Raw genomic sequence first — 15534 nt, 5'->3', positions numbered from 1 at the left:
TCATTCTTTTACTATGCACTACCACCAAGCCCCAAGTCCAGAACTTCCTTAAATTGCCACTGTAATCCCATCAATCATTGACCTATTCATTCAATATCTGTTTCCCTCCTACGTGACTTCCCTGGTGGCTCAGATGGTAAAGCGTCTGCCTACAGTGTGGGAGACCCGGGTTCAACCCCTGGGTCGGGGAGATCTCCTGAAGAAGGGAATGGCAACTCACTCCAGTATTTTTGCCTGGAAAATCCCCTGGACAGAGGAGACTGGTAGGCTACAGTCCATGGGGTCGCAAAGAGTCGGACACGACTGGGTGGCTTCACTTCACTTTCCTATGTGCTTTAGTTATCTAACCCCTACAGTTCCCAGCATAATGCTTAGTCCATTGCAACAGTTCCTTAAAGGTTTATTGCGTAAATGAAGAAAGTATGCCATGTCTTATTTGGAGTACAAGAATCTATGAGTTTTGAGTCAGACCTTAGTTTTTACATTCTGTAAGCTCATCTAAATTGATTGTTTTCCTGATAGAAAAACTGGACTCCTAAAATATATCATTTCCTTGAAAATCTTCAATGGTTTCCACTGCTTCTGGATTAAACTGCATACTCCTTACCATAAATATTCAACCCCTGCAACACTATCTCACCTCCTAGTTTTTCTCATACATTCAGAATTATAGACAAGCTTTTCCTAGCACAAACCTGCTTGGGGCTTTTGTTCTGGGAAAGCTAGGCCAGTAAAGCATTCCCGCCCCTTCCACAAGGCAGATGTCACTCATCCTTTAAGGCCCACCCAAAGTTACCCCTTCCTCTTTGATGGCTCAAGGTCCGTCCCCCAAGCTTCCTGAATACCTTGAGCAAGCAAATATTATGGTACTTGGGTTTGATTTACCATACTATATTTTTTAAATCATTAAATTCTCCTGTTATACAACTCTGAAGGTTCGCTTTAAAATACTCTGTTAGCACAAAGCTATGGCTATAGGAATTAGGCCTTAAATACAATGATGTTATTGATCTTGAATCAGGCATTTTTTGAACGGAAAAGCTTCAAATATACACCAAAGTAGCAAGAATAGTTTAATGAATCCCCATGTATATATCACTCAGCTTTAACAATTATCAAGTCATTAACATTTGTACCCCTCACCTGGGCCCAACTGACTTTAAAGCAAATCAACAGATACGTCTACTGAAAATATATATTTAAAAATAATTACTTAACGTTATTAAATATCTATAAACTCACCCCCACATATTTTGTGAAAGAGCTATTTAATGCCTACATTTTTTTTTTTTTTTTACATTTTGAAATCGTGAAAAGAATAGGGAAAGGGAGAAGGAGATCTGCGGAAATGCATAATTAAGTTTGAGAGAGCCTGGTTGTCCCAAATGAGAAAGAATCTGACCTGGTTTAGAGTGGAAGAAGTATATTGTACTACTTCTCCGGAGGAGGTGGATGCGACTTCAGGCCCGGTGATGCTGGAGGAGGTGTGGAAGGGAGAGTGGTGTTACCTCCGTTAGCCGTTCCTTCAGGATAATCCCAACGTGGAGCTAGGAGGCAGCGCTTTTTTGGAGGCTTCGTTTCCCGCGTGTTTCCAGGTGGGAGCGTGGATCTCCCGGAGGTACAAGGTTGGTCCCCCATAAGGATTATAGGACCTGGGTGTCAGCTCTCTCCAGTGGGCCCTGGCGAGGCCAAGAGACCTGAGATGGCGGCGGGTCCCTTCCAGGCACAGAGCTTCCTCTGGGTTTCGCTTTTTCCGTATTTCCTGTATCCTGAGACGTATATCCCCTCTCTGCCTCCGCCCTCGCTCCCTACCCCACCCTATTTTAACGTTTCTGCGAGGATGGGTCTTAAAAAAAAAAGAAGCGTTTATTTAATAGAATGTCTCCCCCGCCCCCAGTGTAACTAAATCTGTAGATAGTCTTATACTATCTATGCAATTCTAAGATTAGAACAAATTCAGGTTTACTCTTAAATGGAAGCATCTGCATAGATTGTGGAAAGGCGCTGCGTGTCGGGGCGGGAGTGTTTGTGTGGAGAACAAAGAGGTGATTGAAAAGCTAAGAGCTTTACGTTCTAGTTGTAGAAGCACAACAGAGTCATAAAACTACCTACGACCCTTTAGAAAGCGATATACAAACGTCTTACTTGGCTGAAGTGCAGATAGCACACAGGCACCGACCATGGAAATTGAATGTGGAAAACAAATTCACCGTATGTCATAGAATCTAAGATCACGTTTTTTCTTCATATTTTAACAAATTACAAATCTCTGAAGGCTTATCTTTTTTAAAATATGTCAACATCTACGAAATCTCTGACAATTGACAGTATGTCATACTTTCATTGTCATTTTTTTCCTTCTCTACAGTTAAGGAAAATAATGATTCATTCCACTATGGCTGGTGTATTATATTCTGTGATATATGGTAGGTAAGTAACCGAAGCAGGTACACTGCGGCTTAGAATAAGGGTCAGACACGACTGAGGGACTTCACTTTCACTTTTCATTTTCATGAATTGGAGAAGGAAATGGCAACCCACTCCAGTGTTCTTCCCTGGAGAATCCCAGGGACGGGGGAGCCTGCTGGGCTGCCATCTATGGGGTCGCACAGAGTCGGACACGACTGAAGCGACTTAGCAGCAGCAGCAGCAGAATGTCTTAGGGCTTCCCTGGTGGCGCATATGATAAAGAATCTGCCTGCAATGCAGGGGACACTGGTTTGATCCCTGGGTTGGGAAGATCTCCAGGAGAAGAGATTGGCTATCCTCTCCAGTATTCTTGCCTGGAGAATCCCGTGGTCAGAGGAGCCTGGGGTCTACAGTCCATGGGTTCACAAAGAGTCAGATGCAACTAAACAGACAGGCAGAACTTCTTAGGCCTTCATCATTCATATCCACCTCCCTGTGACTATGGACACACTTTTCCAGCTCTGTTCCCAGTGTTTTTTAATGGAGAGAATGCAATCCATAATGTCAAAATAGAACTGACTTTTAAAATACTCTGCTATTTACAAACACTCTTATATTTAAGTAGTTAATTAAACACTTGCACCTTTCCTTCCCAGGAGATGACAATTTTTTCCTTGTAAAACTATTGTCATAATCAGGGATTTTTCTGGGCTCCAAAATCACTGCAGATGGTGATTGCAGCCATGAAATTAAAAGACGCTTACTCCTTGGAAGGAAAGTTATGGCCAACCTAGATAGCATATTAAAAAGCAGAGACATTACTTTGCCAACAAAGGTCCGTCTAGTCAAGGCTATGGTTTTTCCAGTAGTCATGTATGGATGTGAGAGTTGGACTGTGAAGAAAGCTGAGCACCGAAGAATTGATGCTTTTGAACTGTGGTGTTGGAGAAGACTCTTGAGAGTCCCTTGGACTGCAAGGAGATCCAACCAGTCCATCCTAAAGGAGATCAGTACTGGATGTTCATTGGAAGGACTGATGTTGAAGCTGAAACTCCAATACTTTGGCCACCTTATGTGAAGCGTTGACTCATTGGAAAAGACCCTGATGCTGAGAAAGATTGAGGGCAGGAGAAAGGGACAACAGAAGATGAGATGGTTGGATGGCATCACCGACTCGATGGACATGGGTTTGGGTGGACTCTGGGAGTCAGTGATTGACAGGGAGGCCTGGCGTGCTGCAGTTCTTGAAGTCGCAAAGAATCGGACATGACTGAGTGACTGAACTGAACTGAACTGAATCAGGGATAATGCATTAATTTTTTTTTCTAAATGATGGATAATTGCTTTACAAGGATAATGCATTTAAAGCAATTACCATGATTACCTCTCATCACCATCACTACCTTACTCTGAGTACTAGTGTTGCCCTTTGCACAAACTAGATACTCAGTTTGGGAAATAAATGACCCTGTGGTTTTCTATCAGATGCTACTTATAAAGACAAGAGATGTAGCAGTAAGTTAATGAAAAAATGTAAAAGAAACAATGCTGTAGAGCTAGAAGAACGGTTGGGACTAGACAAAATTGTGGGAGTCAGTAACATAGATGTGGTAGTTGAAGTTATGGGTGATATTCCAAAGAGAAAGTGTAGAGAAAAGAGAAGTGGGCTGCTAAAGACAGACTATTGAGTAATTAGGGTCAGAAGAGGAGAAGCCTGTTGTAAAGGCTGAGAAATAATGGACAAATTCAGAAGAGAGGATTCCAACCCAAGGTTTCTTGGTCTTGGCACTATTGACATTTGAGGCCAGATCATTCTTCGTGGTGAGACCCTGTCCTGTGCATTGTAGGATGTTTAGCAGTATGCCAATCCGGGCCAGTAGCATGTCCCGCAACCCTGCCCCAACTGCCTCCTGGTTTGATAGCCAAAAATGTCTCCAGGTACTCTCAAATATACCCTGGGCAGGGTGGAAGAGTGGCAAGGAAGGGGGGTGGTGGTCGGATAATACTTTTTTAGAACAGTTGGTCTATCCCTAATCCTCCAAACTTGCTCCTTTCCTAGTCTTCACTTCAGTGAATGTTAAACCTTCTACCTAGTTGTACAATTCAAACCCTAGAGTGTGTGTGTATATTTCAGTCATGTCCAACTCTTTGTGACCCCATGGACTGTACCCTACCAGGCTCCTCTGTCCATGGGATTCTGTAGGCAAGAATACTGGAGTAGGTAACCATGCCTTCCTCTAGGGGATCTTTCTGACCCAGGGATTGAATTGGAGTATCCTAGGTCTCCTCCATTGGCAGACAGGTTCTCCAGTATTCTTGCCTGGAGAGTCCGATGGACAGAGGAACCTGGCAGAGTACAGTCCATGGAGTCACACAGATTCAAATATGAATGAAGTGATTGAGCATGCATGCATATATATATATATATATATATATATATATCACTATGCATATATATATATCATATGCATATATATATATCATATGCATATATATATCACTATGCATATATATATATATATATATATATATATCTCTATTTTACTATTTCCTAAAATAAATGAAGTAGTTCAGTTGACTTGCTCAGTCGTGTCTGACTCTCTGTGATCCCATGGACTGCAGCATGCCAGGCTTCCCTGTCCATCCCCAACTCCCCGAGCTTGCTCAAACTCATGTCCATCGAGTCAGTGATGCCATCAAACCACCTTATCCTCTATTGTCCGCTTCTCCTTCTGCCTTCAATCTTTCCCAGCATCAGGGTCTTTTCCAAAGAGTCACTTCTTCGCAACAGGTGGCCAAAGTATTGGAGTTTCAGCTTCAGCATCAGTCCTTCCAATGAATATTCAGGACTGATTTCCTTTAGGATTGACTGGCTTGATCTCCTTGCTGTCCAAGGGACTCTCAAGAGTTTTCTCCACCAGGGTTCAAAAGCATCAATTCTTCAGTGCTCAGCTTGCTTTATAGTCCAACTCTCACATCCATACATGACTACTGGGGAAACCATACCATTTTCACAATCTTTTATCTTGAAAGATTAAAGACTTCAAGAGTTAAAGTGGAAATTAAGTTGTCTCTCAGTAAATTAAGAGAAACATGTGCCTATTTTAGTAAAATGACTGAAATTAAAAATTGTATCAAATCCACATGGATTTGCTTTATGGTAAAGATTTGACTTGAAGTGAAAACAGTCTCAATTTAGAGCTGCTGACATCAACCTGAACTATTTATACTTCAAATGGATTTATTTATTTTTATTTTAAATTGTGTTATAATGCGTATAACCTAAAATTTACTAACTTAACCATTTTAAGTGTACAGTGCAGTAATGCTAAGTATATTCACAGTGTTGTACAACCAAAGTCCAGAATTTTTTATGCCCATTAAATAACTTTCTGGGATCTTCCTGGTGACTCTAATGGTAAAGAATCTGCCTGCAGTGCAGGAGACCTGGGTTTGATCCCTGGACATGACTGAGCAACTAGCACTGCAATACTACTGCAAACAACTTCCCATTTTCCTCTCTCCCCAGCCCTGTCAACCCCCATTATACTCACAACTGGATTTTTGTTTATTTTTGTTATATTATAATAGAAAACTAAAACATTTTACTTCTAGGTTTCAAAATGGTTTTTCTCAAACATCTTTTCCAAGTTCAGCCCCTCTCCCTCTTTATTAACATTGATTAAGTAGCTGCTGAAGAAGAAAATGGCAGCCCATTCCAATATTCTTGTCTGGAGAATCCTACGGACAGAGGAGCCTGGAGGGGCTACAGTCCATAGGGTGGCAAAGAATCAGACACCACTGGCAACTAAACAAGTAGTTGCATGTGAAACATGGCACCAGAAGAAGGCACTATTAAGTTGAAGGACTATTGTATCAAATTTGAGTAGCATAGATCTGAATTCCTTTCATAATTTCAAGAGCTTAGAGGATGACAACAGAGAACAAAACTGAATCTGCCTCTGGGTAGTAGTAATCTGTTTTCATTTATTTTTTTTAAATTGAGAAGTTGGTTGTTTTGTTGTGTTTCTTTGGAAATTAGCTTTCATTTAAGGCCAAGAATTTTTCTCTTCCTTGTACAAATATAAAGGACTTCTCTGTTAATTGTTTTTAACTAAAATCTAAGGATAAGAACCATGGAGTTCATATAACATTCTCATAAAATGAAAAATAAGAATGATTTGGAGGAAGACGACATCTTTTTTTTTTAATGTGTGTTTTACTTCAGGTTTTTGATGTAATATTTCACTAAGAATTTTTTAGAATTCTATGAAATACAAAGAAAGTGAGATCTATTATCTCTCCACCTAGATAGGCTCTAAACATTCAAAACATTAAAGTATAAGAGATAAAATAGTATAAATCTGGAAAAAAATTAATACTTCTGAAAGATCAAATAAAAAAGTAAAAATATCTGAAGTTGTTCATTTTAGCTGCATTTCAGTAATTACTAGGTGGGAGAGGGGCAGACTATAAATTTGTATATGTTTGCACAAACATACACATACACACAGATATGTGTGAGAGTTGTATCTACTTGCATAGCTATTGTTTTTCATTTCACAAAAGTGATCATATAGTCACCATTTTTGTAGTTTTCCTTTTTAACTTAACCATGTACCTTGGTGACTTTTCCATATAACATGTTTTTTGTTCTCATTTATAAATGTCCTTTTAATAGCTGCACACAATCCTATTGTATGAACTTACCATAATTTTTTTTATTTAAATAATTCTCTATTTGTGTATGTTTATGAACTCTTTGGTTATTCCAATTCTTTAAATTAAAAATTAACCCATATACCATGAATTCACCTTTTAATAATATACAGTTCAGTATTTTAATGTATGTTCACAAAATTGTGCATCTGTTACCACTAATTCCAGAACATTTTCATCACTCCAAAAAGAAACCATGTACTCATTAACAGTTACTCCCAATCTTCCCTCACCAGAGCCATTAGAAACCACTAATCTATTATCAGTCTCAATTGATTTGTCTATTCTGAACATTTCATACAAATGGAATCATACAATATATGGTCTTACATGTCTGGATTCTTTCAGCAAGCACAATATTTCCAAGGTTCATGAGGCTATGCAATGTACTTCATCCTTTTTTATTTTTATATTTTTATTATGATAAAAATACACATAACATAAAGTTTACTATATTTTTTTTTATTTTTCATTTGAGGTAATGTTTGCCATCTTGACCATTTAAAAAGTAGTAGTATTAAGTACATTCACATTGTTAAACAACCAATCTCTGGAACTCTTTTCATCTTGCAAAACTGAAATGCTACATCCATTAAACAACTTCCCATTCCCTACTTCCCATAGCCCCTGGCAACCACCATTCTATTTTCTGTCTACATAGATACAACTATAGTATTAATTCATATAAATAAAATAATAAAATATTAGTCTTATTGAATTATTTTACTTAGCATAATGTTCTCAAGGTTCATCTATGTTGTAGGATGTGTTTAAATTTCCTTCCTTTTATATATTGTAAAAATATTTTTATTTTTATTTATTTTATTACTAAAATGTAGGTTCAGGTGTATGATATAATGACTTATTTGCATACATTATGATATCATGGGGCTTCCCAAGTGGCGCTAGTGGTAAAGCATCTGTCTGCCAATGTAGGAGATGCCAGGGACGTCAGTTCAATCCCTGGATCAGGAAGATCCCCTGGAGTAGGGAATGACAACCCACTCCAGTATTCTTGGCTGGAAAATTCCATGGACAGAGGAACCTTGCAGTCCATGGGGCAGCAAAGAGTTAGACATGACTGAGCGACTGAGCACACACACACATACACAGAATTGGTCACAACAGTAAGTCTAGTAACCATCTGTCCCTATACAAAGTTTGTTGTTGTTCAGTTTCTAAGTCGTGTCCAACACTTTTGTTCCCATGCACTGCAGCATGCCGGGCTCTTCTGTCCTCCGCTATCTTCCACAGTTTGCTCATATTCATGTCATTTGAGTTGGTGATGCTATCTAACCATCTCTTCCTCTGTTGCCTCCTTCTCTTTTTGCCTTCATTCTTTCCCAGCATCAGGGTCTTTTCCAATGACTCAGCTCTTTGCATCAGGTGACCAAAGTATTGGAGCTTCACCTTCAGCATCAGTCCTTCCAGTGAATATTCAGGGTTGGTTTCCTTTAGGACTGACTGGTTTGATCTCCTTCCTGTCCAAGGGACTCTTAAGAGTCTTCTCATCAAGAGTCTCTGATGTATTCTTCTAAGTTTATTATGGTTTTAAGTCTTACATTTAAGTCTATAATCAATTTTGAGGGCTTTTTTTAGTGTATAGTTTGAGGAAGTTGTATAGTTTCATTCTTTGTACGTGTTTCCCAAAACCATTCATTGAAGACAGTGTCCATTCCCTATTGTATAATTTTGTTTTCTTTCTCAAAAATTAATTCACTACATATGCATGGGTTTATTTCTGGGCTCTCTATTCCATGTTATTGATCTATGTGTCTGTTTTAATGTTGATACCATGCTATTTTGATTACCTCAGCTTTGTAATATAGTTTGAAATCAGGAGTTATTATGCCTCCAGCTTTGTTCCTTCACAAGGTAACTTTGGTTTTTGTGAATATTGTTTGGTCATGTATTAACAAATATTCAGTTCAGTTCAGTCAGTCGTGTCTGACTCTTTGTGACCCCAAGAACTGCAGCACGCCAGGCCTCCCTGTCCATCACCGACTCCCGGAGTTCACTCAGACTCACATCCATTGAGTCTTCGATGCCATCCGCCATCTCATCCTCTGTCATCCCCTTCTCCTCCTGCCCCCAATCCCTCCCAGCATTAGTCTTTTCCAATGAGTCAACTCTTCGCGTGAGGTGGCCAAAGTATTGGAGTTTCAGCTTTAGCATCAGTCCTTCCAAAGAACACCCAGGGCTAATCTCCTTTAGAATGGACTGGTTGGACCTCCTTGCAGTCCAAGGGACTCTCAAGAGTCTTCTCTGACACCACAGTTCAAAAGCATCAGTTCTTCAGTGCTCAGCTTTCTTCACAGTCCAACTCTCACATCCATGCATGACCACTGGAAAAACCACAGCCTTGACTAGACGGACCTTTGTTGACAAATATTAGGACTGTTTGTTATTTTTGTGAAAATGCTATTAGAATTGTGATAAGTATTGCATTGAATCTGTATATTGTCTTGAGTAGTATGGACTTTTTAACAGTGTTAATGCTTCCAATACATGAACACAGAATAATTCATCATTTATTTGTGTTTTTTTTTCAATTTTTTACATCAGTACCTTATGATTATCAGTGTACAGGTCTTAAACCTCCCTGGTTAAACTTATTTCTAGGTATTTTATTCTTTACAATGAAAGTATAAATGGAATTTACTTAATATCTCTTGCCATTAGTTTATTTCAGTGAGTAGAAACACACCAGATTTCTACATACTGATTTTGTATCTCACAACTATTCAGAATTCACTTATTCTATTAGCTATTTTGTAAAGTCTTTAGCATTTTCTGTATATTATATGTCATCAGCAAATAGTGGTGGTTTTACTTATTTTCTTTAAAATTTAGATTCTTTTTGTTGTGTTTTCTTCTCTGTTTGCTGGAGCCTGTACTCCCAATAAAATATTGAATAAAAGTGGTGAGAGTGAGCATCCTTGTCTTGTTCCTGATATTAGATAAAAAGCTTTCAGTTTCTTATCATTTAGTATGATGTTGGCTGTGAGTTGGTTGTGTATGAAAGTATTATGTTGAGGTGTAGACCCCCTTTGTTGAAATTTTTTTTGTCTTAAACACATAGTGAATTTTGTCAAAATATTTTTCTGCATCTATTGAGATGACCATATGAATTTTATTTTTCAGTATGATAATGTGGTATATCGCATTGCCTGACTTTTGCATGTTGAACCATATTTGCATCCATGAAACAAATCCCACTTGATTATGATGTATGAAACTTTTAATGTACTGTTGAATTTTATTTGCTAATATGTTATTGAGGATTTTTGCATCTATGTTGATCAGGCATACATGCTAAGTCACTCCAGTTGTGTCTGACTCTTTGAAACTCTATGGACTATAGCCTGCCAGGCTCCTCTGTCCATAGGATTCTCCAGGCAGGAATACTGGAGTAGGTTGCCATGCCCTCCTCCAGGGGATTTACCCAACCCAGGGATAGAACAGATGTCTCTTGTCTCTTGCATTGGCAAGCAAGTTCTTTACCACTAAGCTAACTGGGAAGCCCAGTTGATCAGGCATATCGACCTATAATTTTTTTTTCTCATAATGTCTTTGGTTTGGTGTCAGAGTAATGCTGGCCACATAGAATGAGTTTGAAAGCATTTCATCCTCTTTAATTTTCTGTAATGGTTTAACAAGGATAGGTGTTAGCCGTTAACTATTTGATAGAATTCAACTGTGAAGCTATCACAACCTGGACTTTTGTTTCTTGAAAATGTTTTTCTGCATTACTGATTCAATTTCATTACTGATAACTAGTCTGTTCATATCTTTTTTTATTTCTTCATGATTCAGTATTTGGAGATTGTATATTTTTAGGAATCTATCCATTTCTTCTAACCTGTTCATTTTAGCAGTATATAAATTTTGGTAATAATCTCTTGTAGTCTTTTTTATTTCTATAGTATCAATTGTAAATTCTCTTTTATTTCTCATTTTATCTATTTGAATCTTTTCTCTTTTTTCTTCTTGAGTCTACCTAAAGTTTTATCTTTTGTTTATCTTTTCAAATAACCAATTCTTAATTTCATTGATCTTTTCTGTACTCTTTCAGTCTTCATTTCATTTATTTCCACTCTGATCTTTATTATTTGCTTCTTTCTAGAAAGAATGTTTACTGAGATTTTTCTTGTTTTTCTGGTAGGACTTTATTACTATTAGTTTCCCTCTTAAAACTGCTCTTGCTGTGTCTCCTAGATTTTGTAACATTGTGTTTATGTTTTATTTATCTCAGATATTTTTGTTAATTCTTTGACCCACTAGTTATATAGAAGCAGGTTATTTAGCCTCTCTATGATTATTTCTTCCATAATTTTGTTAAAAAATCAATTTCTAGTTTAATACTTCCTTGGTCGGAAAAGATGCTTAACATGATTGCAGTCTTATTCAATGTACTGAGAATTCTTTCATGTCCTAAATATGATCTATAATGGAGAGTACTCCATGTGCACTAGAAAAGAATGGGTATTCTGCTTTTTGGGGGTGGAATACTCTTTGTATATATATTAAGTTCATATGCTTTAAGGTATCATATAGTGCCAATGTTACCTTATTGCTTTTCAGCCTCCAGGATTCATTAATTGATTAAAGTGAAGTGTTAAAATCCCTTGTTAATTATTGTAGTATTGTCAATTCTTCACTTTCTGTCTGTAAATATTTTCTATGCATTTAGGTGCTCCTATAATGAAGAGATATTTATAATTGGCACATCCTTCTGTTTAATTGATACCCTTATTATTATGTAAGGTCTTTGTCTCTTGTTACAGTCTTTGTTTTAAAATCTATTTTGTCTCATATATGTACTGCTATCCTAGACCTTTTATGTTGTTATTTTCACCTGCATGAAATGTGTTTTTCCATCCCTTCACTTTTAGACTGTGTGTTTCTGTAGATCCAAAGTAAGTCTCTTGTAGGCAGCATAAATATATGCCTTGAGGAAGCCTTTAGTGCATTTATATTTATCATAGTTATTGCTAGGCATGTATGATATGTATTGTAATTTTGTTAATTGCTTTCTATTTTTAGTAGTTATTATATGCTCCTTTTTTCTCTTGTGTTCCTTTCCCTGTGATTTGATGAATTTCTTAAGTGTTATGTTTGTATTCTTTTCTCTTTAAGTTTATGTGTCTCTATTATAGGTTTATTTGCTTTGTGTTTACCATGTGGTTTATATATTGATATAATTATCTACTTATGTAGCAGTCTATTAGAAGATAATGGTCTCTTAAATTTGAGTGCATTCTTTTTTTTTAATTTTATTTTATTTTTAAACTTTACATAATTGTATTAGTTTTGCCAAATATCAAAATGAATCCATCACAGGTATACATGTGAGTGCATTCTAAGTGCATATTATTACTTCCTTATATATATGGTATTTCTTTTACTTTTAAAATTGAAGTGTAGTTAATGTACAACATTATATATTTCAGGTAAACATGTAGTGATTCACAATTTTTAAAGGTAATTTTCCATTTATAATTATTATAAAATAGTGGGTATATTCACTGAATTCTACAATATATCCATTTTAATTGAAGTATAGTTAAGTGGCAATATTGTGTTAGTTTCAGGTATACAGGAAAGTGATTCAGTTATACACACATGTATTTATATATTTCATATTGGTGAGTTCTTTTAGTTTTTGCTTTTTTGAAGAAATTCATTTTCTGAAGCATTGGTAAATTTAAGAAAGCTGAAATCATATAAAGCAACTTTTCTGACCACAATGCTATGAGATTAGATATCAATTACAGGAAATATTCTTGCCTGGAGAATCCCAGGGACAGGGGAGCCTGGTGGGCTGCCGTCTATGGCGTGGCACAGAGTCGGACACGACTAAAGCGACTTAGCAGCAGCAGCAGCAATGTGAAAACACAAACACATGGAGGCTAAGCAATATGCTACTAAGTAAACAAAAGATCACTGAATAAATCAAAGAGTAAATAAAAAATATTTAGAAACAAATGACAATGAAAACATGACAACTCAATACCTATGGGATGTAGCAAAAGCAGTTTTAAGGGGGAAGTTTATAGCAATACAATCATACCTCAAGAAACTAGACAAATGTCAACAACCTAACCTTACACCTGAAGCAATTAGAGAAAGAATGACGACAATAGCAACAAAATGCAAAGTTAGTAGAAATAAATTATAAAGATCAGAGCAGAAATGCAAAGGAAATGAAGAAATTAATAGTGAAGACCAATAAAACTAAAAGCTAGTTCTTTGAGATGATAAACAAAATTTATAAGCCATTGGACAGACTGGTCAAGAAAAAAAAAAAAAAAAGGAGAGGACTCAAATAAATAAAATTAGAAATGAAAAGGAGAACTTATGAACTTACAACCATATTGCAGAAATATCAAAGAGTGTACTATTAGCAACCATATGCCAATAAAAGAAACAACCTGGAAGAAAAGGACAAATTCTTAGAAAAGTACAATATGCCAAGACTGAACCAGGAAGAAATGGAAAATATAAAGAGACCAATCACAAGCACTGAAATTGAAACTGTGATTAAGAATCTTGCAGCAAACAAAAACCCAGGGCCAGATGGCTTCACAGGTGAATTTTATCAAATATTTAGAGAAGAGCTAACACCTATCCTTCTCAAACTCTCAAAAAATGGCAGAGGGAGGAACATTCCCAAATTCATTCTATTAGGCCACTATCACCCTGATACCAAACCTAGAAAAGATATCACAAAAAAGAAAATTGCAGATCAAATCACTAAAGAACATAGATACAAAAATCCTCTACAAAATACTAGCAAACAGAATCCAACAACACACTAAAGGTATCATACAACATGATCAAGTGGGGTTTATCCAAGAGATACAAGGATTCCTCAATATATACAAATCAATGAATGTAATATACCATATTAACAAATTGAGAGATAAAAGGCATGCCATCTAAATAGATGCAGGTAAGGCTTTCAACAAAACTCATCACCCATTTATGATTAAACACTCTCCAGAAAACGCATAGAGGGAACCTATCTAAGATAGTAAAAGCCTATATGACAAACCCACAGCAAGCAGCCCTACATCATCATCTCGATTGATCCATAAAAAACATTTCACAAAATCCAGTATCATTTCATGACCAAAACAAAACAAAACACCAGTAATAAACCTGAATTAGAAAGGAAATGCCTCATTATGACATACCACACATATGGAATTACCTATGGCTGACATTATACTGAATGGTGAAAGAATGAAAAATTTCCCCTCAAGATCAGGAGCAATACAATGGTGTACCTTTCACCACTTATATTCATTATAGTACTGCAAGTTCTTTCTAGGCAGACCATTTTGACAAGAGAAAGGAGTAAAAACCACTTACTTTTGAAAATAAGTATTATTATCTCTATCTCAGATGCCAAGGTTTTATATACATAAAATCATAGAGAATTATAAAGAAGCTATTAGCATTAATAAATCAATTTGAAAAATAGCAGAATATTGGACAAAAATCAATTGCATTTCTATATAATATCAATAGACAACCCAGAAAAAGTAATAAAACAATTCCACTTATACTAACATTAAAAAGACTGAAATGCTTAGGAATACATTTAACCAAGGAAGTTATTTGTCCACTGAAAGTTATTTGTGCAAGATTTGTGTATCACCGACTCAATGGACATGAGTTTTAGCAAGTTCCGGGAGTTGGTGATGGACAGGGAAGCCTGGCGTGCTGCAGTCTGTGGGGCTGCAAAGAGTCAGCCACAACTGAGCGACTGAACTGAACTGTGCGTTGAAAACTACAAAAACGTTTCAGAAAGAAATTAAAGAAGAGCCAAGTCCATGGAAAAACATCTCATGTTCATGAATTTTAAGACACAATACTGTTGAGAAAGTTCTAGGACCCACAACAGATTCCCCAACCTGGGAATCTGGCAAAAAGACTGAGAACCTCCAGGGAATTTCACTTTGGAGGTCAGTGGAATTTGATTACAGAACTTACACAGGACTGGGGAAACAGATCCTTGGAGGGCACAAACAAAACCTTGTGCACACCAGGACCCAGGAGAAAGGAGCAGTGACCTCACAAGAGACTGACCAAAACTTGCCTGTGAGTGTCTAGGAGTCTCTGGAGGAGCTATTCATTAATGGTGGCCTGCTGCAGGGTTGGAGGCACTGAATGTGGCAGTGCCTACATGGGATCTTTTGAAGGAGTTTGCCATTATCTTCATTACCTCCACCACAGTTTGGTCTCAGGTCAAACAAGAGGGCAGGAACACAGCCCTGCCCATCAACAGAAAATTGGATTAAAGGTTTACTGAGCATGATCCTGCAATCCCTGCAATCAGAACAAGTACCGGTTTCCCCCACAGACAGTCTCTCCCATCAGGAAGCATCCATAAGCCTC

The 15534-nt window shown here is 37.1% G+C and overlaps 1 protein-coding gene across 1 annotated transcript in view; it reads right to left on the bottom strand.

Annotated features, from left to right (window-relative positions):
- NBDY (negative regulator of P-body association) overlaps positions 1 to 1755 on the bottom strand; it is a 57434-nt gene extending 55679 nt beyond the window's left edge. Inside the window, exon 1 of the mRNA XM_024988382.2 lies at positions 1403 to 1755. Within this exon, the coding sequence (XP_024844150.1) occupies positions 1432 to 1638 (207 nt within the window). The 5' untranslated portion in view covers positions 1639 to 1755 and the 3' untranslated portion in view covers positions 1403 to 1431. The remainder of the gene's footprint in view (positions 1 to 1402) is intronic.
- Positions 1756 to 15534: the final 13779 nt, after the last annotated feature.

Source organism: Bos taurus, chromosome X (genome assembly GCF_002263795.3).
Source record: "Bos taurus isolate L1 Dominette 01449 registration number 42190680 breed Hereford chromosome X, ARS-UCD2.0, whole genome shotgun sequence".
Taxonomy (NCBI): Eukaryota; Metazoa; Chordata; class Mammalia; order Artiodactyla; family Bovidae; genus Bos; species Bos taurus.
Note: the sequence above shows the minus strand (reverse complement) of the source record. Positions and strands in the feature narration are given on the sequence as shown.